Source organism: Camelus ferus, chromosome 1 (assembly GCF_009834535.1).
Source record: "Camelus ferus isolate YT-003-E chromosome 1, BCGSAC_Cfer_1.0, whole genome shotgun sequence".
In the NCBI taxonomy this organism is placed as follows: Eukaryota; Metazoa; Chordata; class Mammalia; order Artiodactyla; family Camelidae; genus Camelus; species Camelus ferus.
The window spans coordinates 74,546,209-74,571,081 of NC_045696.1; the positions used below are offsets into that span (position 1 = coordinate 74,546,209).

General features: G+C 40.3%; 1 protein-coding gene across 1 annotated transcript in view; it reads left to right on the forward strand.

The window, feature by feature from the left end:
- Window positions 1–21,493, forward strand: part of PEX5L (peroxisomal biogenesis factor 5 like) — a 156,745-nt gene extending 135,252 nt beyond the window's left edge. The window contains 7 exon segments of the mRNA XM_032483811.1: window positions 7,086–7,202; window positions 9,396–9,539; window positions 12,500–12,570; window positions 13,907–14,104; window positions 14,781–14,946; window positions 15,335–15,492; window positions 20,661–21,493. Coding sequence (XP_032339702.1) covers window positions 7,086–7,202; window positions 9,396–9,539; window positions 12,500–12,570; window positions 13,907–14,104; window positions 14,781–14,946; window positions 15,335–15,492; window positions 20,661–20,865 — 1,059 coding nt within the window. The 3' untranslated portion in view covers window positions 20,866–21,493.
- Window positions 21,494–24,873: the final 3,380 nt, after the last annotated feature.

A 24,873-nucleotide genomic window follows, 5' to 3' on the forward strand; every position in this document is an offset into this window, starting at 1 on the left:
TGGCCATGTGTTTATTCGAGATAGCGTTCTTTGAAGAGGATACCATCTTTGAAATGGGTGCCTCTTTGAAGCGGCAATCAAAGCTTAAGTCAGGCACTTGCATTACAGGAAGGAAAGCTAACTGTCAGGTATGACACTACAGCTATCCACCTGCCCCTTCCTTCATCACGTAGGCTGTGACTCACCGCATGGAGCATGAGACAAGGCTCACACCCAAGGGCCCTCCTCATCTCCCCACGCCCGGGGTAAAGCAGCCCTGTAGTCTCCTGCAGCTAACAGCCTGAACTGCAGCCGGAGGCCTGCAAGACATAAGCAGCCTCTGAGAAACTGGCCCTACAAGACCTTACTCCCAAAGTAGCAGCAAACCCCAGGCTTAGTCCCCAAACCCCATTCCAGGGCACCTTAAGAGCAGTTCTTTGTTGTGAATGCAAATACCAGCTGGAGCCACAAACAGAGATATCCTGTGAAATTCTGGTTCTGCAAAGGTGCTCATTTGCTGATGAATATGCTAAAAGCCCTTTGAAAAGTGACCCCTGCCCATTTGGACAACAGATTTTGCTCATTGTGCTTTAATACTCCATTCCTCTCATTCCTTTGCCACTTGCAGGTGAAGAAGAATAGAAAGCAAAAAACAGGAAACTCTCTTAGATTATCTGTTTGAAATGACTCTTGGTTGCCTCTGACATCCTGCTCAAACCTTGTATTGAATTATTTCCAGCCTTCTGTGCCCTTTCCTCTCCTTCCCATCATTTCCAGTTTTTCCTCCCCACGTTCCTGCAGCCAACAGGCTGGCGTGTTGTTTGGTGAGAGCCTCAGGCTGTTTGCCCAGGTTCCTGCCAACATCAGCAGTGATGGCCGCCTCCATTAAACAGGGGAGCGTGTCTAACCCAGAGGCAACCGGAAAATCTGAGTGTTAGTACCAGTGTTTTTGTTCTTCATTTCCGAACCATACAGTTTACAATTTGTGGGACTGCGTCCTCTCTCTATTGTGGGAAATATTCTTTTTCATTTGCAATACAAAATAACATTAATTGCTGATTCCTTAGATCCTTTATGTTACAAATTCTAAGCACTTTATGTACTTGCTTCACTTAATCTGCACAATCACTCGAAGAGAACTTTTACATTTTACAGACCAGAAAACTGAGTTACAGAGGTGAACTAAATTGCCAAAGGTCCTGTTGATACAGGAAAAAGAATGTGAGGCGAGAGGATGGCCCTGTCCCAGGTCTTGGTTGAGTCCCTGGGAGGTGCCCCGCCAAGCATGGGTCCTTAGCTTCACGCAAGAAAGAATTCAAAAACAAGACACAGTTGAGTAAAGGTAGACTTACTGAGAGAGATGCATACTCCATAGAGTGCAGGCTGTTTCAGAAGGCAGGAGAAAGGCCACAAGATGTGGGGCTTAGGTGCTCAGTTTAAAGTAAAAGTAGATACACACTCTGTGGACAGAGTGCAGGCCGTCTCACTCAAAAAGGGTTGTAAGTTTTCATGGGCTCAGTAACTTCATATGCTAACAAGTGGGAGGATTATTCTCAACTACTTTGAGGAAGGGGCTAGGATTCCCAGGAATTGGGCCACCACCCACTTTTTGATCTTTCATGGTCAGTGTCAGGACTGTCATGGTGCCTGTGGGGGACTGTCATTTACCATGCTGATACATTATGATGAACTTATAATGAAGCTCAAGGTCTACCAGAACTCAAACCTCCCCCCATCTTGGGCTTCAAGGCATGTTGGAAGTTGGATTTTCCACCACTGTGGTGTTAATAGCTGTGTCATTTCTTGAATGGCTGTGCCCTGCCCCCTTCCTTCCTGTCTCAATGTGACAAAGAGACAAAGAGCCTAGTTAGGATTGCAGTCTGTTAAAGCTGATGCCAAAGCCCATCTGTTTTCCTCCCTATACTGTTCAGCTTGAGAAAAGGGCATACGTGGCAGATCCATTTCTTATCTCATAGGGATTTTACTCATTTTGCACCTCCCTGTTCGACTCAGTAAATCAATCCATTAATAACACTGTAAGCAAAGACACTCAGGGTCGTAAGAGACCATAGGTCAAACTTTTCTGTGAATCATCTGTACAGCACTCCTCACATTGGTCATTGTGTCTCTGAAGACTTCTAACGTCAGGGAACCCATCCTTCTGAGGAGAAAGCAGCCCATTCCATTTTCAGACAGCTTCATGTTGTGTTTGATAACTGTCTCCCTGGAACTGCCATTCATTCACCCTAATTCTGCTGTCTGCAAAAACAAGGCTGAACCGCTTGCTCTGCGCTCAGCACCCCTCTGAGCTTTGCTTTACCAGGCGAATTGCTTCATAAACAGGTTTACTCTTGCCCATCCACTCTTGCCTGAAGAGACTCCAGTTTGTTGGTGACCCTCACTACCTGGGACCCCCAGAGATGCACCCAGAGCTCAGACTAGTTCTGACCAATCACAGTTCTATCCTGTCCTTGATCAGGGTGCTGCACACGTTTGATTGCAGCCTCAGGTTGAATATGTTCTCTGGGCAGCTGCATGGAACCCTCAACTAATACTAAGTTGTCAGTCAACAGATGATGTGAGTGGGGACATGTTAGGCACTCTTCACCAGCTTGGGCTACCAGAGCCAGAGTGATGAGGTCCCTAAATCATGCACATAATTTTGCTTCAACAAAAATTATTTATTTTGGCAAATACTTTGTCCAGATTTCCATAGTGATTTTCATTCCTCACCATGCAAGGGGTACTCTCTTTTCTTTTGCATACACAGAATGCGTTGGTTGGTTGGTTGGTTCTTGTTTTGTTTTGTTTTGTTTCAGTTTTGATCCAGTGACAGTTAATCAACGGATGTCTAAAGAGGCAAAAGGGAAGTCAGACTCCTCACAGGCAGAATTGACTTGTAATCTCACATTGATCAGTTCCTTCACAACACAACCCCAGGATCTTTCTAATCAACAAATATGCTTGACCACAAAATTAAAAGGAACACTATTTTAACTCAAGAGTGACCAAAATAGACTGGTGAATGGGAGCTGATAATATGCTGCTATCCCTTAAAAGTCCCTGGTTCTAAATTAAATTGCTTATTTTCTTATTCTTTATATCTTAATCAATATTTAGTTTTGTCATCGTCCTTGTAGGAATTTTTATTTACTGGGTTTATAATCTAAAATTGAAAGGAAAATGTCAAATATACTTTTAGAAAAATGCTTTAAAATATAAATTTTAGAGATCAGTGAACAAGCTAGAAGCCCCTTTATTTAAAAAAAAAAAAAGGACAGATCCTGGACTAATCTCTCTCTTCTCCCTTATTCTGATCCTCTGAGGCAATCTACCCAAAGAAGCCTGAGCTATTGTCAAATGAACCCAGTCTTCTCACTTTACGAATGACAAGAAATGATGTACAGATGAGTTTAAATGACTTGCTCAAGCTCATAGGGATAATGGTGGTCTCTAGTACACGCCTCTCTTCTTCCAAACCACTGATCCAGAATATCAGTATTGAAAGCATTCAGAGAGGCAAGAGATTGCTCTAGCGTGTGGTCTTTGGAGAAAACATCATGGAGGAACTGAAACTGAAAAGATGTAAGCTTTTTTTTTTAAAAACCAAATCTTACTTTCTTACCAAAATAACACATGCTACCAATAGGAAATTTGGGAACTGCTGAAAAGTACAAGGAAAGATGACAGGGCAAGTGACTCCTAACCCCAGCCGAGGAGCACAGTACTTTCGGTGCATTTCTTTGGAGTCTTTTTTTCCTCACACATCATTTGTTGTTGTTTTCCATCATTGTGCTCATACTACATGACAAGAAACAGCATAACTCAAGGCGTTTTCCATATTACAATAAATGCTTCATAAATACCATTTTAATTGCTATATAACAGTCCATATTTGAAATAATCTTAACCTTGCTCTTATTTTTGAATAATTAGGTAGAAAGGAAAGATTTAAAGGCAGGGGAGAAAGGTATCTAGAAGAGGATATGTATATACAGAAAATTAAAACATCTGAATACTGACAGATGTTTGAGCTTTGAGATCGTAGGTAATTTTTGTTTCATTCTTTATATTTTTCTCAGTGGAACAAAAACACTGATAAGCACATCTACTTTCATTGAGCATTTACTACATACTTTATGCCATGGATATTTCTCATTTAGTCCTAATAATGATTAACCAAGATCATCACTAGCCCATCTTACATTTTAAGGATAAGGAAAATGAGACCTGGAGATGTTAAGGGACCTGCAAAAGGTCAGTGATAGAGTCTGAGTTGGTTCCTGGTCTTTATGAGGAGAATGCTTCTGTTCTTCACCACTATGCTATACATCCCAAGTTTTAATGGCTACCTACCATTGTTATCATCAGCAAGCTACTTTAAAAATGAAAATGGATTGCAAACAATAGTTCATTTCTGGTGTAAGAAGATAATTTACTACCTGTAGGGTATAAAAAAAATAAGCTACCAAAATTCCAGAACAGCTAGGAAAATCATCAATACATAAAATGCCCTCGGTCATGTCTAAAATGTTAAAAATTCAAATACGTTTCAGGTTTCTCTGAAATTGATTAGGAATAGAAAAAAAAAAGGAGTGTTAATTGCAGTTACTTGAATGAAGTCTGGATTTTGAGACCGGGAGAAAATTGATTGTGCTAAAAGTAGTCTTCTGTAATTAAACAAAACTATGCTGTGCACTTTAATTAGTCAGCAGAACTTATTCTAAGTGGTAACAGTCCTGGTGTATCTCATTAAATTAGAGCCTGGCAGCCCCACCTCAACTGGGGTTCTTGCCACAGCAGTCTTATTTATGCATCTACTGCTCTAATTTGAAACTGCAGGAAAGGTGATGCATCCTTTGGTAATCCAGATGTACACATTATAAAATCTTCATTCTGTCGTTCAAAAGACTTGTAATAGCTTTAGATTCCAAGGAGTCTCACTAGGGGAACATAACTGCCTTAGAAAGTACTTGAAGTCATTGGCATTTCACATCTTCCATCAGGAGGCTTGGGAAAGTCAGTAAACATTATAAAATTCATTTGATAGATTTCTCTTTACTTCTCTGCAGACAAGCTGAACCTAAATCTTTGAAAAGCTATTCAAGAAAATGAATCTCCTCAGTATCTAAATGTGCAGATTTTATGGTATTTTTAAAAAGGAAAGATAATTTTGCTTTGTACTGTTTTTTTAACCTTTTTAAAATTATAAAGGCAGTGCATACTTACAGAAAATTCAGGAAGTGCAGAAAAGCATAAAAAAGCAGGAAAAACATCACCATCATCCCTTCATTCAAAGACAGAATACTCTTAACATGGTAGGATATTTCCTTCCAGTCTTCTATCTCGCTGTTGAATATCTGAGATCATTCTGTTTGCATAATTTGGTATTCTACGAGAAAGACTCACCGAAAAAGAAATCTTGAATTTTATTCCTAACCTTAACCTGGATAAGGGGTAGCCATTCCATGGGGCTTCTAGCATCTCAGCACAGATTGTCAAGATGCCTGCTGCCCTGAGCCTTTGTTGAGGGAGGCCTCCACTGGAGGGACAGGACCCATTTCTGGGGTAGGAATAAGTATTCTGGACATAATAAAAGACAAGAACAAGAAGTACTGTTTATTTAGTAGCCTGGGATTAATCACATTGGGTTGACCCTTTTTCCTTGCACGTTTGTATTCAGAAGAAATAAGCTTACAATTACTATTCAGAGCAACTTTGAAGAAGAGGTCCCACCACCAAGCAACCACCACCCAGGCATGAGGGTGGAGTAGAGAGAGAGGCTGGGAGGATTAGATGGTTAAAAGTACAACCGTGATGCGACAGTGACAAACCACAGGATTTAGCATCATAGAAATTGAGATTTGCAGAGAAACTGGATCCCAGTCCCAGACTCGGGTGTTCAGGGAATACCAATTTCTTTGTTTTCTTTAAAGGAAGAGGTAGTTTCCAAGCATCTATCTTACCAAACTGGCAGGTAACTTAGTCTCAGGCACCAAATCTGGAAGGCGTATGAGATGCCAGAGAACAAAGACAGAGCCTCTACCCTGTGTCTGCCATGCTGACTGCTGACAGCCAACCAAGCCCCCAGTGGTTCCTTGAATTCCAGTTTCTCTCCATTTCCCTACCATATGGGGATCAGAGTTCCCAGCACAGCCTCTCTCATCCTCTTGGAGGCTGGGCAGATTTGCCAGGGAAATACCTAAAAGCCAAGCATCATCTCCCACTCATCTCAGAACCTACCTCCTTCCTTCTCTTTCCCCACCCCTGGGAAGTTCCCCTTCCCCTCTTCAGTACTTTAAGATACCTGTCCCTTGTCCCCCTGTCCAGGACACCTAAAGTACCCCCTTCAGGCTTCATAAAATAGAAACCAATCAGGGACAGATCTTGCAGAAAAATTCTGCTTCAGTCCAGGAACACACACGTTCCTCAAAATAAAGGAGAGAAAACGGTCGGTTTCCCTTTTGGAAGATGTAGAGAAAAATTATAAATAGAAAAATACAAAGTAATATTTTTCAAAACATCATCCTGCCATAGAAAAGATTCAGTTGAGTTCATAGCCAAAGCCATCAGCACCAGGAGCCCATGTCTGCCATAAGGTGATGAACATGGGCTTACACTGTGGTTTAAACCCTGTGCAATCCCAGCTTTACAACCAGAACCCTCTAGGGTCTGTTTTCTCTTTGCACAGTGCTTGGCAAAGTGTAGGGTCAACCAGTGTTGCTTCCCTTGTCCATGGCAGCTGCCTCGCCAGGCACTGCCCAGCCAGTCCCAAAGCAGTTGCTCTTAATTCCTCATATCCTAGGAGCAACTCTAGGGAAGACCACCCCTCCCCTAATTTGTGCCTGGTACCCACACTTGAAACTGTTCAGTAATGGATTTTTAGCTGAATTTGGCATAAGTCACAACTAATCAAGTTCACCTTGACCACCAAGTACCCTCCAGAAGCTCTTCAACCATGAGTATCATTGGACGTGGCCAGTTTGCACATTTTATTCCTCCTCAGAACTCATGTTGACCGATGAAGAAAACTGTCTCTCTGAAAATAAACCAAATGATATGGCATGTTCTTAAATCCATCTCTCTTCATTTTTCCTGTCTCCTAGTCAGATACAGAGTTTTGGGATAAGATGCAAGCAGAATGGGAAGAAATGGCCCGGAGGAACTGGATCTCCGAGAACCAGGAAGCTCAGAACCAAGTTACAATCTCAGCCAGCGAGAAGGTGCCCGTTTCTCTTCTTACATATGCTGACCGGTTTTCTCAGCCTCTTTTGATCGTATTTTTATAAAGTGGCTGGTAACTATTTTGTGAAACATTCAAGAATTAAACAAAAAATTTAATGTCAATCTGACCTAGGAGAAATTCTGGTAGATAAACAGTATAATCATCCGGCATGTGAAGGCAGCAAAGCTGGAATGGAATTCTCATCTTCATCAATGTGCAGACAGGCGGCTTGGCAGCCAACCAGAGCTTGGATCTTGACAGCTGGCCAGCTCCTGAACTAACGTGGAGGGTGGGTTGGAGCAAGAACTGGGCTAATCTCGCCAGGCTTTTTGTCAGTCCGCCGCGTGACCCATGTTGAAGAGCTGACGGAAGTGGTATCAGTGGGCAGGGGAGTGAAGAGGGGGCTCAGGGCTGTATTTCACAGGTGGTCTCTATGCAGCTAGCAAAAAAGTCCATGGAAAAGATGCCCTTCCCACAACCAGGTCAAGTTTCAGGGGGATTCCTCAGAGCTATTTCCCTGACGAGAGGCCCAGCACATGTGTGAGTCCAGAGCAACCAGCCAAACTATCCGCGAAGGTCCCAGTTGCTCTAGGATTTATGCTTTTCAAAGCACTTGGGGGGAAAAAAAACTCACTTGAGACAAGTTTAAATGACTTGAAAGCTAGAAAGAGATGTGGAATTTTCTTACACAGGGAAAATATATGTGTATAGGTTTGTGTTACAGTTTTTTCTGGTGGAGAAACTCCAATACTCGGTTCTGGATAACTTTCGTGATACTCAGTTCAATGCAACAAATGTTCATTGAGTGTTTTTTTCTAGATGCTGGGGATTATGATGAATAGTCTGATTTTAGGGGACTAGCCATCTACATAGTCATTAAAATGCCTTCCTCTTCCCAGTATTCTTTGTCCCACAATACTCCAGGCAATCTCCTAAAATCAGAACAACCATCTCATTAAAAATAATTTTTTTCCACAAAGAAATCAAAACTAAGTGAGACAAGAAAACATTGATGCACAACATCAGTCTCTGGGTTCTAATCCATGCACATGAGGGAGACATGGCCAGGGCCCCAGATCCCTAACACCACTGCATGCGCTGGTCACACCCTGTGGATTCTGACAAAGGGTTTTGTCTTTCTAAGCACGTATGGAGAATGAAGGTCTCCATTTGATGTATTTTAAAAACCTTAGTAGCATCATCAACAGACTAGCTTATTTGTATCTATCATATTGGAAGGATTTTATGATCATCTCTGCTTAATGCTGCAACAAATAATATCTCTGATACTTCTGCTGAGAGTGTAAGTCGGGACATACATTCTCAACAACAGTTCAGTTACACGTATCAAGGGCCTCAAAACAGCTCATAGCCTTTAGTGTGTTAAATCTCTCTAGAAGTCTGTCCTAAGGTAATAACCATACGCAAAGGTTTGAGCATGAGGCTTTCACTGTAACTTTATTTAGGATGACAAAAAAATAAATTGGAAGTAACCTGAATGTCCATCAAAAGGGAATTGATTAAATAATTTTTAGCATAATATAATTTTAATAACTAAAACTAAGGCTTAAGCTATAAGTATGAACGGATTTGTTTAATTTATATACATATAGAAAAATACTAGTTGATTATTTGTACATTCTGTATTGCTTAAATTTTTACAATAAAAAAAGGTCTATAAGTTTTAAAACATGCATTCTCAGTGGAGCAACAAATGGTTTGAGGCATAGAAGGTGAAAAAAAATCTTAGCTGTCACAATGGTTTGTAGCCCTCCTAAGGACCACTATATATATGCAGATGTACAGTATGTGGTAGGCTGAGTGGCAGCACTTAGCAAAAATATGTCCCCAAAGTCAGTATTTTTTAAATCCTGGGGGGAAACAGCTAAAGTAACAAGAACAAAAGAAATATCAGAAGGAACACAAACTCTAAAATGTTAGCAGCAGTAATATTTAGGCGGCAGCATTATGGGTAACTTTTTGTTTCTTTTTATATTCAATAACAGAATGTTATCTAACATTTACCCAGTGAAAATGTACTACAGTCATAAAAAGGAAAAACATCAATTTCATTGAAATTAATTAAATAATTTAAATAAATAAAATCAATTCAGATTTGAAAAGAACTGACTGGATGTAACAATGAAGAGATAAATCAGTGGATCCGTGTTGGCCCTTCCCTGTGTTGTAGGGGTATTACTTTCACACTGAAAACCCCTTCAAGGACTGGCCGGGAGCGTTTGAAGAAGGCTTAAAAAGGCTGAAGGAAGGAGACCTGCCAGTCACCATCCTGTTCATGGAGGCAGCAATTCTTCAGGACCCCGGAGATGCAGAGGTACCATTTCCTTCCATCCCTCCAGGCTCAGGAAGGGGTTTGCTGTGCTAACAAGGGACAGAGCTCTACTGGGTGGCATTTTTATCAGTGTAAAGCTTCCCAGAGAAGTTAACCTGGCTTAGTCAGATAGGTGTTTGAAAGTTACATATAGGTAGGTACCTGTTTTTTAATGAAATCTATGGTCCCCCAAAATAAAGGGTGGGGACAAGAAATGAAAAATCAAAACTGCCAACCTGGAGGCTCAGTGCAGGTTTTCGGGGGGCAGACTGGAGTTCTGTCTGGGTCTAGAGCCACACTACATCTCACCCTTGATTTACTCAGTCAACATTCACTGAGCACATACCATGTCCCAAGAATTGTGCCAGGCATTGGCTTAAAATATTGAAGAGCTAGAAAAAAATGGAACAGTTGAAAAGACACATTGGTGATCCACATGGAAGACAAGTAGGTAAATCAATGCAGTGTAATCAATGCAACGTCAGAGGATGCACAGGACACTAGGAGAGCAGAGAGCGAGGATCCTGCCCCAGGTTTCCCCGACAAGCTGAGATTGGAAGGAGAGAGAATCAAAGACAGCAGGGGAATCAGCTGTTGTTAAGAGAGAATGGTTCGTGGGTGGGCAGAGGGACAGAAAACATCAGGTCCGTGGGGAGAAGGGAGGAGACAGTGGCAAGAGGAGGCAAGAAGACATAGGCAAGATTTTGAACTTCAGCCGGAAAGCCCCGGGGAGCCACCGTGGGAGAAGGACAGGACCAGATCTGCATGTTAGAACAGCCCCTTGCTTGCTCTGAGGTGTGAAGGGTGCTTGGAGAGGGAGGCTGGGAGACCACCAAAGAGGCTTCTGCAGTTTTATCTTGGTCCACAACATTTCTCAAACTGTGAAGGCCTATCAGATGCTGGCAGGTAAAAGGGCTTTTTTCATTTGTGAGTGGTTTTCAGGAAACATAAGGGATATTCCCAGAGGAATTTGCAGAAACGTATGTAGTGCTGAGAAGGCAGTACAGAATCATGGTTAAGCTTTGAAGCTCTGCTGTCCTAACTGTGTGGGTTCAAACCCCCACTCTACCACTTGGCAGCCATGAGCCATGCCATCTAGGATAAGCCATTTAAACCCTCTAAGCTTCAGTTTCCTCACATGTAAAATGGAAATCACGGTTATAACTATCTCACTGCGTATTGTGAGGATTAAATTCGTTCATACAAATAAAGTGCTCAGTTCAGTGCCTGGTACATATTTAGCCTTCATTATTATTATTGGTTGTACTTAGTTTGTATAGAAATTACAAGTAAACTGATCATTAGATAAAGCTCCTAGTATCTTGTTAGCCAAAATGTTGATAGTGAAATGAGATTGAAATGAGAACTGGAATTCTGAATCAAAATACTACAATTTTTAAAAGATCTATCATTTGGGAAAAGAAAATCATTGCATTGATAGGAAACTACAACCCACCCCACACCCCCAACAAAACAATGTCATCTTACATTTCTACACGCTATGTGTTTTCATATATATTATGTCATTTGACACAACCACGCTGGGAAGATTTTTTGTTAAGGTATACATTATTATCCCTGATTCATGACTGAGAAAATGAGGGCACTTGGTAACTAATGGATCCTAGACAAGGAAGGACCCAAGGCTTCTGAATCAATGGAGACCGCAAGGCTAAGATAATAGATGATCTGTGAACAGTCAAAATGATACCACACCCAAAGGCTAGGAGGATGCCCCAGAGAAAGACTGCTTTATCAGTCTTTTCTTAAGAAGCATTGTGAGATGTGTGGAAGGTGAAATCAAAATAGAGACTGCTCTGTATAGATTCGAAAGATTAAAAATTATCACTGTTATTCTGGAGAGGGGTGAATAATTAGTATTTTCTTTGAGTTTTTATGGTATGTGTAATAATAACCCATGAGGGGAAAAGCCAATACAACTTTTACAGCCCTTCAAGATGACTCTGTTTTCATATAGTTCTGCTTTAAAATGTTCATAGCGTTGATTCTCAAAGGCGGAAGAGCTATACAAACCTTTTAAAATCCCTAAGATTCCGATACAAATCTTTTTAAATCCCTAAGACTGATACGCCCCCAGCAAATGTGAGAACAATGTGTGTAAGGAGAGATTTTGTTGGTGCGTATTGTTCTTGTAATGGTGTGAGAATTACGGTTCTTACAAGGATAAAAGTACAAATTTGTTCCATTAAAAATTTCCATGAAAAATCTGCCTGAAGATATTCTTCACATTATTGACAACAGCAAAGGACTGGAAACAACTTAGAGCAACAAGGGAATTGGTTAGGGAAATAATGGGATATCAGTTTAACAAAATTTAAATTAAAAATTATAAATAGGGGATTTTATAAAAACATGAAAGTGCTTATGATACAGTATGAAGTGTAAATGTAGGCTGTAAAATTATATATACATTATATAGCCTTTTCTGTCTTATGCTTTTTAACAATGACTAATATTAAGTAGTGAACACATTGTCGAGGGGTTGTTTTGTTTCCCCTGGTTCCTAAATTTCCTGTTACCTCTTCTAATACCTGCTTGACTTTCATTTATACAAGCTAACTTTGTACATCTTGAGATTCCTTATTGTAAACTTTAGGCTATTTAGCTACATTTCTGAGTTATTTTTCTACCTCTTTTCCTAACAGATGCATAGTTTTATCTATTTATCTTTTGGTTTTAAGACCTAATATCACGAAACCTCAGAAACTCAGGTTCCCATGGGGAATAAATACTGCAAATTTGTAAGTGACAGAGAATCTTAACCCAGATGTCCCAAGAGAGTTTGAATGAAGAAATGCATGTGATATTTTTCCCTTTTACAAGGCTCTCACATCCAAGACAGGTTGCTCTGCATAGAGGGATCTGTCACATGTAAACAAACCAACAAAAGCATGTGAGTGATTCTGCTCCTCTTGCAATGTTGACATGGGTTGTTTTTGCAGGCTTGGCAGTTCCTCGGGATAACCCAAGCAGAGAATGAAAACGAACAAGCAGCGATTGTTGCCCTCCAGAGGTAGGTGAAGCTAAGTGCAAACTCATGGGCCTGGTCACTCGTAAATGGACTTGCTGTTGTTTCAGATTTGTCTTTTGACCCTTAAGTACATTGTAAAGAATTTGACCAGATGCCAAGTATTACTTAGACTTAGCTCTGGAAAGCAAGAACTTATGAAGAAACCATGTTTCGAAGTCATAGTGTTTTACCATCTACAAATCAATTGACCTTCATTGGCACAAGAGAATCTATGTCAAAAGCAGCCATAAAATAGATTCACTGAATCAATAGTTCCTTTTAACATTCCAGACTTCGGCAGCACCTGAAAGTTTTGTTCGGGAAAAACATACTCAAAATAATCTCATTATAATTTAGGTCCACATGTCTACGGAGAATCTCCTGAGATAGTTTCAGCAGCCGGAAAGTATAACTTCTGAGCCCCTGACTAATGGTCTAGACCACTTTGGGTGGGTGTAGCATCTCGTCTTACTTGATTAGAGCCCCTATTTAAATCCTGGAAAAATAGTCCCTACCAAATAAACTTTCACTTCCCCTACCATTTCTTATAAAAAAGTAAATATGTAGATATAAATATATAGATATAATCTCTTCCTAAATAACTGATACAGGTACTACGTAGGGCTTGCTCATCAAAGTCTTATCCAGGGACTACCAGCATCTCATCACCTGGGAGCTCAACAGACCTGCACGGCCTCAGGCTGCCCTTGCCCCAGGCCTGCTGTATCAGATTCTGTATTTTACCAGATCCCCAGATGATTCTCATGCACATCAACGATTGAAAAGCCCTTGCCAGAGGCCAGTGGAATAGCATGAGGGGGAGCAGTGATAGCCTGTGCCTCCTAAATCCACATCTGGAAACAAGGGAATCCCCTCTCCTTTACAAAACACTGTGCTGTCTTCTATCTCTGAATGTCCAGTATTAGTTCAAGTCAGTTTGCTTTGTGGATAAGATACATTTAATATATTGATAGTAAGCAGCATTAAAATAGTGGTATTCCCTACTTCTCATTAGATACACTTTATAGCTACTAATAAATTATGTGCAGGGATTAGCCACATTTTCTACAGTTTTTAAGCCATTTCATTAAAATGACCAAACCTGGCACTCCTCAGGATGAGTTATAACTTACTTAAAAATGTACATAGTTCCCAATTTCTATGTAGATAAATGTGCTATTTTCCAGGGATTTAACATAAACTTAGCAATGCTTTTGCACCGTTTAATTAATACAGACCTCAGATTTTCTAAAGAACTGTTCAGACTCTGGCTCCAAAAAAAAAAAAAATCTGAACTTGGTTTTATTTATTTATTTATTTATTTTTGGTCTTCTTGCAGGTGCTTAGAATTGCAGCCCAACAACTTGAAAGCTTTGATGGCTTTGGCTGTGAGTTACACTAACACTGGCCATCAGCAGGATGCCTGTGAAGCTTTAAAGAACTGGATTAAACAAAATCCAAAGTACAAATACCTTGTGAAGAGCAAGAAGGGATCTCCAGGCCTCACCCGGCGGATGTCTAAGTCTCCGGTTGACAGGTATCCTCATTAAACTGCATTCATGTACACAGTTAATCACCTTCAGGGCAATTAACGAGCCTCAGGTCCCCACCACCACGCGTTTCAGGATGGTCTCCAGGACAGCATTCTGCTGAAGTAGCAGCACCAATTTAAAAGATTGATGCTGAGACCAGAGCCAAACGTTGGACACGTGATCTACCCCGTGGACACTCACAGACTTTTATCTGAGTATCATTCATCAAAGCCAAATGCTTTGGACATATAACAACCTAAAATAAGTTATAATAAAGACCAATGAGCCAAGTTTTATAAAGCCTGAGAATTAGATATGGGGAAAAGTGAAAGTCCTTTCTTCTGGGAATTTTATTTCTATCAGCAATAAATCATGACATTAAATTCTTTCTCACTGAGGCCTTAGGAAACTTAGCCCTGGAGTTTTCTACACTGGCACTCAGAGGCTCAGTGGAACTCTCCTTGGGAAGACCTTACTTAACACAGTCTTACCTGTGTACAGCAAAGTATTTCATGAAAATTAGCAGGTATTTTTTAACATGCAGTATTCACAGTCCTCTCATTAAGCTATTTTAAGCAAGATTTTCCCAGTCTGTAATGTTCTCCTGGAACAGAGAACATAATAGTGAATCATTTATGTTCAGACTATTTGGATAACAAATCTAATTTTTTAACCTTGTAGCTCTGTTCTGGAAGGAGTGAAGGAATTATATCTAGAAGCTGCCCACCAAAATGGAGATATGATTGACCCAGATCTACAGACAGGTCTGGGAGTACTGTTCCACCTGAGCGGAGAATTTAATAGAGCAATAGATGCATTTAATGCTGCCTTAACTGTTCGGCCAGAGGTAAGTGCACAGCAAGAAACCATAAGGATCTCTGTTAATTTTCACAGGCCAGACTTAGGAAACTTCTGCTACATTTTATTTCCCTGAATCCAATGGTTTAAAGTGATCAACACTAATGAGATGCTACCTGGTTGTTAATACTTAAGTACCTAAAATAGAAACATGAATTGCCTGACCTGACAGCATCAAATGGTAGCTGCTTTCTGAGGAAGGAAAGTCATTTCAGAGGGTGTCCAATAAAGTTTTTGAGTAATTCACCAGTTGTGGTCCTTGTCCATGAGCACTGGATGATACGTTTTTAGCTATCATCCTTCTCTGGCAGGGGTGTGGGGATGCTCTGTCGCTGTGGCTTGTATGGGTTGTCAGAGAGCTCTGATTCTGTCATCAGGACTATTCATTATGGAATCGTCTGGGGGCGACCTTGGCAAATGGAGACCGCAGCGAGGAAGCAGTGGAGGCCTACACGCGAGCGCTGGAGATTCAGCCAGGCTTCATCCGGTCCAGATACAACCTGGGGATAAGCTGCATTAACCTGGGAGCCTACAGGTGAAGTATGGCAGCAGGGCTGGCAACCAAGAGCCATGCTCGGGGCTGAGGTTGAATGTTTCCCAGTAAAAATACCTCCTTTTGTAGAGTAATCTCGTGTTAAGGGTAAGTTTCAAACATTCAAGTCGTGTGGCCTGTTGAAGCAGGAACAGTTTGCGTCCCTGTTTCTCAGCCTTGAGAGGGTGGCAGTCATGTGGGCACCTTGTGCTGTGTTGATTCCCAGACCCTTCGCTCAGATTCTGATTTGACTGGGGATGAGGATAAGTAATCTGGGTTTTTAACACCCTCAAGGGCAACTCTTTGAGAAACATGAGCCATCCAACCCTTCATTTCCAGGTAAGGAAAAAAACCATGAAGGTGGGGCAGGGGAACACAGCAAAGTGACTCAGGAAGGTCCCAGGACTAGTTTTTGGCAAAGCAGAACCAAGAATCCAGGTGTTCTAAGCCTAATTTACTAGTAAAGTTAGTTTTTGGTTTTTTTTTAAAAAGGAAAAAATTAAATGGTGGGTTTAGAGCTTGAAATGTCTTTCTCTTTCACTGGTGACGCCTCATTAACCTTCAGGTCTGTATCGTCTGTCTGTTCCCCATTGACATGGACTGTAAATGACCTTTATTTCTTTGAGGTAATACAAGTGTGGGTGCTTTATTTTCTTCTCTTTTCCTAGTCTTTCTAGGAAATACAGGTATTACTTTCATTGCTGGGGGGAAAAAAGAGAAATTAATGTTAGGGTTTATATTTTTTGTAGAGTTTAAAACTTGCTCATTCTCAGAAAGAGCCAGGCTTTTAGAATCAGTCAAGCTTGGGTTCAGATCACAGCCTGCCACTTACTAGTTTTATGGCTCTGGGCACAAAACTTTGAACCTCAGTTTCTTCACTTGCGTTTAAAAAAAAAAGAGAGAGGTAATAATACCTATCTTGCAAGATTATTTTGCAGGATAAATGTTAATTTCTGGTATACAGCAAAGTGATCCAGATCTATGTACACATATATGTATATATATATATTCTTTTTCAGATCCTTTTCCATTATGGTTATTGTAACATTGGATATAGTTCCCTGTGCTATACAGCATAAACTTGTTATTTATCTATTTTATATATAGTAGTATGTACCTGCAAATCTCAAACTCTCAATTTATCCCTCCCTCTCCTTTCCCCTTTGGTAACCATAAGTTTGTTTTCTGTCTGTGAGTCTATTTGTAAATAAGTTTATTTGCATCATTTTTTTAGATTCCACATATAAGTGGTATCATATATTTGTCTTTCTCTGACTCCACTTAATATGATCATCTCTAGGTCTATCCATGTTGCTGCAAATGGCATTATTTCATTCTTTTTATGACTGAGTAATATTCCATTGTGTGTGCGCGTGTGTATTTATATGCCACAATTTCTTTATCCACTTTGTTATCAATGGACATTTAGGTTGTTTCCATGTCTTGGCTATTGTTAATAGTGCTGCTGTGAACACTGGGGTGCATATAAATTTTGAATTAGTTTTTTTCCTTTCTGGATATATGCCCAAGAGTGGGATTGCTGGATTATATGCTAATTCTATTTTTAATTTTTGAAGAAACCTCCATACTGTTCTTCATAGTGGCCGCACCAGTTTACATTCCCACCAACAGTTAAAGAGGGTTCCCTTTTCTCCACACTCTCTCCAGCATATATTATTTGTAGACTCTTTAATGATGGCCATTCTGACTGGCGTGAGGTGATACCTCTTTGTAGTTTTGATTTGCATTTCTCTAATAATTAGCAACGTTGAGCATCTTCTGATGTGCCTGTTGGTAATCTGGATGTTTTCTTTGGAATGTCTAGTTAGGTCTTCTGCCCATTTTTTTGATAAGGTTGTTTGTTTTTTTGTTATTGAGTTGTATGAGCTATTTGTATATTTTGGAAACTAATCCCATGTCATTGGCATCATTTGCAAATATTTTCTCCCGATGCGTAGGTTCTCTTTTCATTTTATGGTTTCCTTTGTTGTACAAAAGCTTGTAAGTTTGATTAGGTCCCCTTTGTTTATTTTGGCTTTTATTTCTATTGCCTCGGAGACTGACCTAAGAAAACGTTGCTATGACTGAAGTCAGAGAATGTTTTGCCTGTGTTTTCTTCTAGGAGTTTTATGGTCTTACTGTCTTATATTTATAAGTCTTTAAGTCATTTTGAGTTCATTGTTGTGTATGATGTGAGGGGTGTTCTAACTTCATTGATTTACATGCTAAAGGAGGCCTTTCTAAAGCTTCCGGATGAGTTTTTCTTAACTGTAACTTCTTGTATAGAGAAAAAATACTTGAGGGGCAACAGAACACTTTCTTGGCATTCACAGATGTACATCTCGGTAGGGCAACTATTTGCAAGAGGCTATGAAAGTCCGTAACAGGTATAAATGGACAGACTTTGTTGAGGTGTGAATTTTTAATCTCAAGCAGAAAGTCTCCTATACAGGAGCAAGTCAGTTTTAGGGTGTCCAGATAAAATGCAGAGTGCCCAGCTAAATCTGAATTTCCGATAAACAGCAAATACATTTTAAGGTAAACATTTCCCAAATATTGCATGGGACATACTTATACTGAAAATTATTCATTGTTTATCTGAAATTCAAATTTAACTGTGCATCCTGTATTCCTCTTTGCTAAATCTGTCCATCTTGATCAATTAGGTACTTTGGAACAGCCAAGTGTTTCGGCTAAACTTTGTGGGTCTTTTATTGTCGTGCCAGATACGGGAAACCTTGAGAAGCGATAAGCATCTTGCATTTTTTCCTGAGGAAAAAGACCATCAAGTGAGACATTAAATGGATTCTGAAAATAAGGTCTGCTTGAGGTGTCAGCAGATGCTGAGGAAATAACTCTCAGCAGAGGTGTGGCCCAGAAGCACGCCGCGAGCTGGTACCGGCACCTCTGTCTCCACCAGTCTCGGGACCTCTCCCTCAGGAACTGCAGGTGTCCGTGTACGCAGCTTTAACACCGTTTGTCACTTCATACGTTCTGTAAAGAGTCAAAAGCAAGCCTCCCCTCATACTGTATGTAGTTGAAGTGAGAGGAAATTGTTGGCGTGAAACCTAGGTGGAGCTTAAAATTCTAGCCTTGGTCAGTAGGAGCTTCAAAATAGAACTGAGACTAAAGAATCTTAACCTTTTCAAAAGTGAGGGCCCCTTTTTAATGACAACATAAATCTCATCCCCTTTGATAGTAATATTTTTAATATTAGCATAATGTGGAAAAGCGACTATAGAATGAAGAATGCTTTTAAATGAATGTGCTTATTTATCATGACAAATATTTAAAACAATTTAAACTTGTTACATATATGTGTGAAACATTTGAAAACAATTCACTTGTACACTGTACAATCTTCTGAGGCCCCCAAAAGGACTCTGAGTTCCCAAAGTTAGGGAACAGGGTTAGACTATCTTCATTGGAAAAACCTGGAGTTTCTTGATGAGGCTAACGAGTTAGACAGTTGTGCTACTCTCAGGCCCTCAGAGACTGCGCCCCGGGGGCAGGAGCAGCCCGGGCAGGAGGGCGTTCCAGGATCTTCCTTCTCCAAGTTCTTACAGGCCCAGGATGATGAGAGGAAATGGAGTCAGTCATTCAAGCTGCCACCCTGTGCTGAGGAAGCCAGAAAGGGCTCCCAAAGTAAACTCTCCATGTGCGTATGTTATGAATCCTCCTCTCTTACTTGGTTACAAGAAATCCAAAAGGGGGGATGATGCGAACACCCACTCCCTTCATAACCCAGGTTGCTACATACAGTGCAACCATTTCCCAATCACCCTTTATTTCCAGGCAGATCTAACAATATACAAGAGCCAATGTCTGGATTGTGTGCACCAGAATCAGAAATCCAGCCTCGCTTTAAGATTTCTTACCAGATGCTTGATGGTGACTACCTTGAAGGATTCAATGGAGTTAAGTGTACAGAAAGCTTTTAAGAAGACCACAGAAGATACACGTTAAAGCAATGCCATTCTTAGCAAAGACAAGTTTGTCAAATATAATACGCGCCCCAGGAGACAGGGGAGCTGAAGAGGGCAGTCCTGGCAAGTAGACCAGGTGCACGAGCAACAGAGCACAGTCGTGGACCAGAGGGGCTAGAGGGCTTCTGGACAGCATCTGACTCAGCGGGTCACAAGCTGTGTTCCCGGACTCCTTTACACTTTAACAGTTACTGAGAACCTCGAGGGGCTTGTGTGTATGTGAGCTGTAGCTATCAATCTTTACCATGTTGGAAATTAAATAGAAAAGTTTAAAAGAGTCATTGAAAAGTAATAATAATTACCTGTTAACATAAATTATATATTTTACAAAAAATAATTCTCTGAAACAGTGAAGTGAGAAGAGTAGCATTCGTCATTTTTGCAAATTTCTTTAATATCTTGCTTAATAGAAGACAAATTCTCACATCTGCTTCTGCATTCATTCCATTGGGATATCATACATCATATAGTCACTGGAAAATTCTATTGTATATTTATGAGAAAATGAAAGTAAAGAGGTAAAATAAACACCTCAGCATTATTATAAAAATAACTTTGACTTCACTGCTCCCCAGAGTTCCCCAGACCACACATGGAGAACTATTGATCTAACTTAATGATAAGAACTTTCACATAAATTGATTCAACTGCACCTCAGAACAAGGTTTTAAAATGACATCCTATTCTCTCTGTAATTCTCGGTTTCCAAGCTGAGGAAACCGAGGCTTGGAGAAGCTAAGAAATTTGCCTGTGGCTAAATAACTGGGATTCAAGCCCAGGGGCTTTGATAACAAACTCCACTCAACCTCCTGGATTTCTTGTTTCTAAGTGAGGCCAGATGCTTCCTCTGATCATATAAATCATGTCTGCAAAAGTCTTCAAATCATTCCAGAGAGGGGGCAAATCAGATGCATTAATGCTTTAGCAATGGTTTTGCTATTACTTTTCCTGTCCCACGTGACATGCGTAAAATAAAATATGCTTTCCTTTTTTTTTCTGATTTCACTATTTAACAATACCTTTTCACAAAGGAATGAAGAGAAAATCAGAAAGTTGTTCATCTGGTGATCCAAAACACCAGAGAGGTGATTTAGGATTTCGGACTGTGACAACTTAATTCATTTTTAAGTTTGCTAACTCTGAAATCTGTTGCATTTTTAAATGTCTGTTTTTCTACCCTCTTAGAGAAGCAGTCAGCAATTTTCTCACTGCCCTCAGTTTGCAAAGAAAGAGCAGGAATCAACAGCAAGTTCCTCATCCTGCAATCTCTGGGAACATCTGGGCTGCCCTCCGAATCGCTCTTTCTCTGATGGACCAACCGGAACTCTTCCAGGCAGCTAATCTCGGTGACCTGGATGTCCTCCTAAGAGCTTTCAACTTGGATCCTTGAAGGAAAAGAAAAAAATAAAAAATAATAATCCCTTATCTGTGTAATTATACCGAGAAATACAAAACTATTTTATTATGAATTCCAACAAGGATAAAACGGATGTTCAAAAGACCATGGTGATGTAACTCAAGAGAATTCCTACAGATAATGCCCAGTTTTGTTCGGATCCAAAAGCACAAAATGTTGTATACAGAGTCAGGGTTGGGCTCGAAAGAATGGAGAGACACAAGACAACCCAAGATAAAGTATCGGTACGTGAATGCTCTTCACAAGCTGCAAACATATTGCAAGTATTTTCTTTGGGGTTTTTGTCCCCACCTGCAGCTGGTGACGCATCTAAGGAACTTGCTCGTGGGATACCTAGAGAAAGCACTGCCTCGGATCAGGGAATTCTGACTGTTTCTGAACTGTCCCCTGAAATTCCCCCCTTACCAGATTGAACATAGTTTGAGCCAAGGTGCATGCACATATATTAACTCTTGACTGAAGAGAGGCATTGCTTAAACCTGTTCCAGTTTTAACTTTTCCTGTAGCCCTTTGATTCCAGAGAGGGAGCTTTGCTGGCAAAAGCTGTTTTTGCACTAGAAATTTTTGCTGTTCCCAATTAAAACTTTTCTGGGACTGTAAATATGCACTTTATTATCTTATTTATGCCTTGCTGGAGTTTTGTTTTGTTGCTCCAATTTTTAACTTGGGGGTGAAAGATTTGAGAACTCAGCCTTGTTAGATCAATGGACCAAATAAAAACTCCTGAAAATAGTTTTTCACAGTGTAGGATTTTGAAAGGAGTGTTTTTCTTAAAGCAGATATGACATAGGGTGTAAATATGTCAAACATAGATCTTATTCACATGCTTTTCGGGAACTGTATGAATATAAGCAAGAGATAAGGTAGCATCTCTTCACAGATTCTCTGCAGGGAGAAACTGCGATATTGTGATTCCTATTGAGTTAACATTAACTTGCTTAAACGTCATATTTTCCTTGCTAACTGCCCTGCACATCTATATTCCTTTTAAACTGTCAATATTTTAAACAGTATTTAAGAGAGAAATATTTTAAATAGTATTTGAGATAAATACATCTTTTCTTAAGAATTACGTGTTTTCTTAGTTCCACAATCTGCACTGCTCACTCTTTCGCATTTTAAGTGATAGAAGATCAGTTTTTTCTAGCTGAACCTCACGGAATGTCAGTGGTTTAATATGAATGGTGCATGCCTGGCTCTCACTTTGAACATTTATCAAGTATCAGGAATTTTCTGTTGGCTGTGTTTTATTTACTTGGTTATATTCTACTTAGTTCTTCAGAGTGCCTTCTGCCTGTTGGGAGTCTGGTGATGACTTGGAAAGACATCATTTTTTTAATAATTAGAAAAATTACAAAATGCTAACCAAAATATAACTTCACTGATGTCCAAGTCTAGTAATGAGTCATGGTGCACTGTCCCATTCTTCTTTTGTCTCCTTCCTTCTTCCAGACTCTTCCCCAAAGCAATTTGATCCCAACTTTTTCTTCATATTCTTTGGTTAGTAATAGCTGGTTACTTGCATGATCAGAGTTACCACGCAAAACAGCATTTGGCTCCAGAGTGTGACTGGGGGAGGAGAGACGCATGTATGTGCTGAGACGTCCAGTTCCGGATCCAGGTAGGGATCTTCTCTCCTGTTGGAAATTGCTGGGGTAGGAAGGGGAGCCAAGGACACATGAAACCACAAGTCCTTGAGGCTTCCATACATCGTAACCTATTTCAGTTTGTAAGGACAAAGAGTTGAGGGCACTCTGGTGGTACCCAGCTTCTATCTTCCCATCAAAGCCCACTTGGGCTAGGTGATGCCTCCCGCTGGCCAGCAGGGGGCAGAGGCGTTCAGTCACTCACTGCTGGGCAGTAGATCACAACCCCATGTTGGCCTGCTTTCCTGCAGTCTGAGAAGCAAAATAAAGCTCAATATTTTCTAAAGAATAAATGGTATTATTTAGAATTTTAACATCCTTGAAACTCAGTCTGGGAGGGACTCTGGGCCAGCCTCCAACCCATGAGAGCTGCCTGCCTGAATATCCCGGATAGAACAGCATCCCTTCTCTGCGTGTTCCTCCTCCCAATCCTGTGCATTCACCAGCTGGCCAGCTGACACGTGCAGCCATCAGAGTCCATTAGGAGAAAACCTGACGGGTGTTCTGTTGATGATGTCATTCTACACTTCCAACAGTAACTGAATTTGCAGTAATGATCAGCTGTTTTCTTAGCCTTGCTGGCACTACCTGTGTGAGATCAGTAACAATTGAAAGCCTCACAGTAGCACAAGTGCAGGATATTTCAATTTGCTTATTGCTAAGTGGTGGCAAAGTCTGTAGCCCAAGTTTTATTTTGCTTTTGTAATACAAAGTAACTTCAAACTCCAAAAAGTTGTGTTAGAGTAAACAGTGTTCCATTCCCATCATAATTTGGTAATTTGCAGAGCATTCAGTAAGATTTTCTCCAATATATCCGTGTCCATCAGAAGCAAGATTTTCATGTCAAGGAGTACAGAATTATTGCCCAAGCTGCTTTTCAATAATACTTTTAAACAAATTTAAGTAAAAACAGTTACTAGAAAGCAAGTGGAAGTTTATAGAAATCAGAGCACCACCAAAAATTAAGTAGCAAGATTTTAAAACAGTCCTTATTGGTTTTTTGTTGTTTTTTTTTTTTAAGCGGAACTGTTTTTGGCTTCTTATCCTCCTGGTGTGAAATTGTCATTTACGTTACTCTTTCCACTTGAAAGGTAGGATGTTTTGGGTTACCTTCTGGGGCACCATGGGAAGGCTTTGAGTATGCTTTTTCTTGTTATTACTGAGGAGTAGCCTAAGATCTCTTAGACAATGGTAACATTTTTACTAAAAGGGCTACTCAGTTTCATAAATGTGACTTTCAAGGAACAATTTCACTAGTAGATGGGATGAAAATGCAGAGAAGGCTGGTGATCATTGCTGAATTTCAAAATATAACTGTGTCTAGTGGGCTATTTCTGTGTCCTATACCTTACCAGTGAGGAGGAGGTGGAGGGATAGGAAACAGGAGCAGTAAGGCAATCATGGTGAGTCATCATTCCTTTTGCTCTCTTCCAAGATCACTTCCCATGACTCTCCTTGAAAGAACGGCAGGTCTTGTGCACTGGGAAACTAATAGAAAAGCTATGAGCTGTGCTCTCTCAGTCTGCATTGCAACTAGAATGGCAAATTTGTGACACTTAACAGGCCTGGAATGTCCAGGACCCACTCTCTTTCAGAGTAGTATGCCACTTTCTGCATTCTTTAAAGAGAACTATGTTAAATCTTAGGTCCATGTCTAGATACTACTATTAGATAAATCTTTCCAGTGTGTTTGTGCTATACAAGCAAGACTCAAACACAACTGTAGCTAGTCCCAGTTATGACAGGAGCACCCAAACTCCGTGCTGTGAACTTGGTGTGCTCCTTGGGCAGAGAGAGAAAGCAAGATGGTCATTTTGTCTCCCTTCATTTGTCCTTGAATCAGTGACACAGGACTGGACTGTAAGTTGTTGCTGTTTTATTGCTTGAAACGCTTCTAATAGCACTATAGAAACAGGGTATTTTCACGGCTTAATTTGTGTGTCATCTTTTGGAGGCCTCTTGTTTTAGAAATTACTACACATGCACATGCATGATTTCAACTTTGTAAAATAATTTCAAATTTATTCCCTCTCCGGGTGTTATGGCACAGTTTCCCTATCATCTCAGTATTTATAGAACTGGTTGAAACTACACTGTTTTGAACTAAGAAGTAGATAGATCTATATATTTTTAAGGAGTGGTTTATAGATGAGCTCTGGCATAAGGTTTGTAAAAAGGCGGTTTTTAAAAAGTAAGACTTACAACCTCAGGTACCAAAATAACGCATGCATTATTAGTACTTGCAAATCTGCCTACTCCAATATTAACCAAAGCATGCAAGAGAACTTTACTGAATGTAAATCTACCCAGTGCATGAGTAAGTCTCATAGGTTAG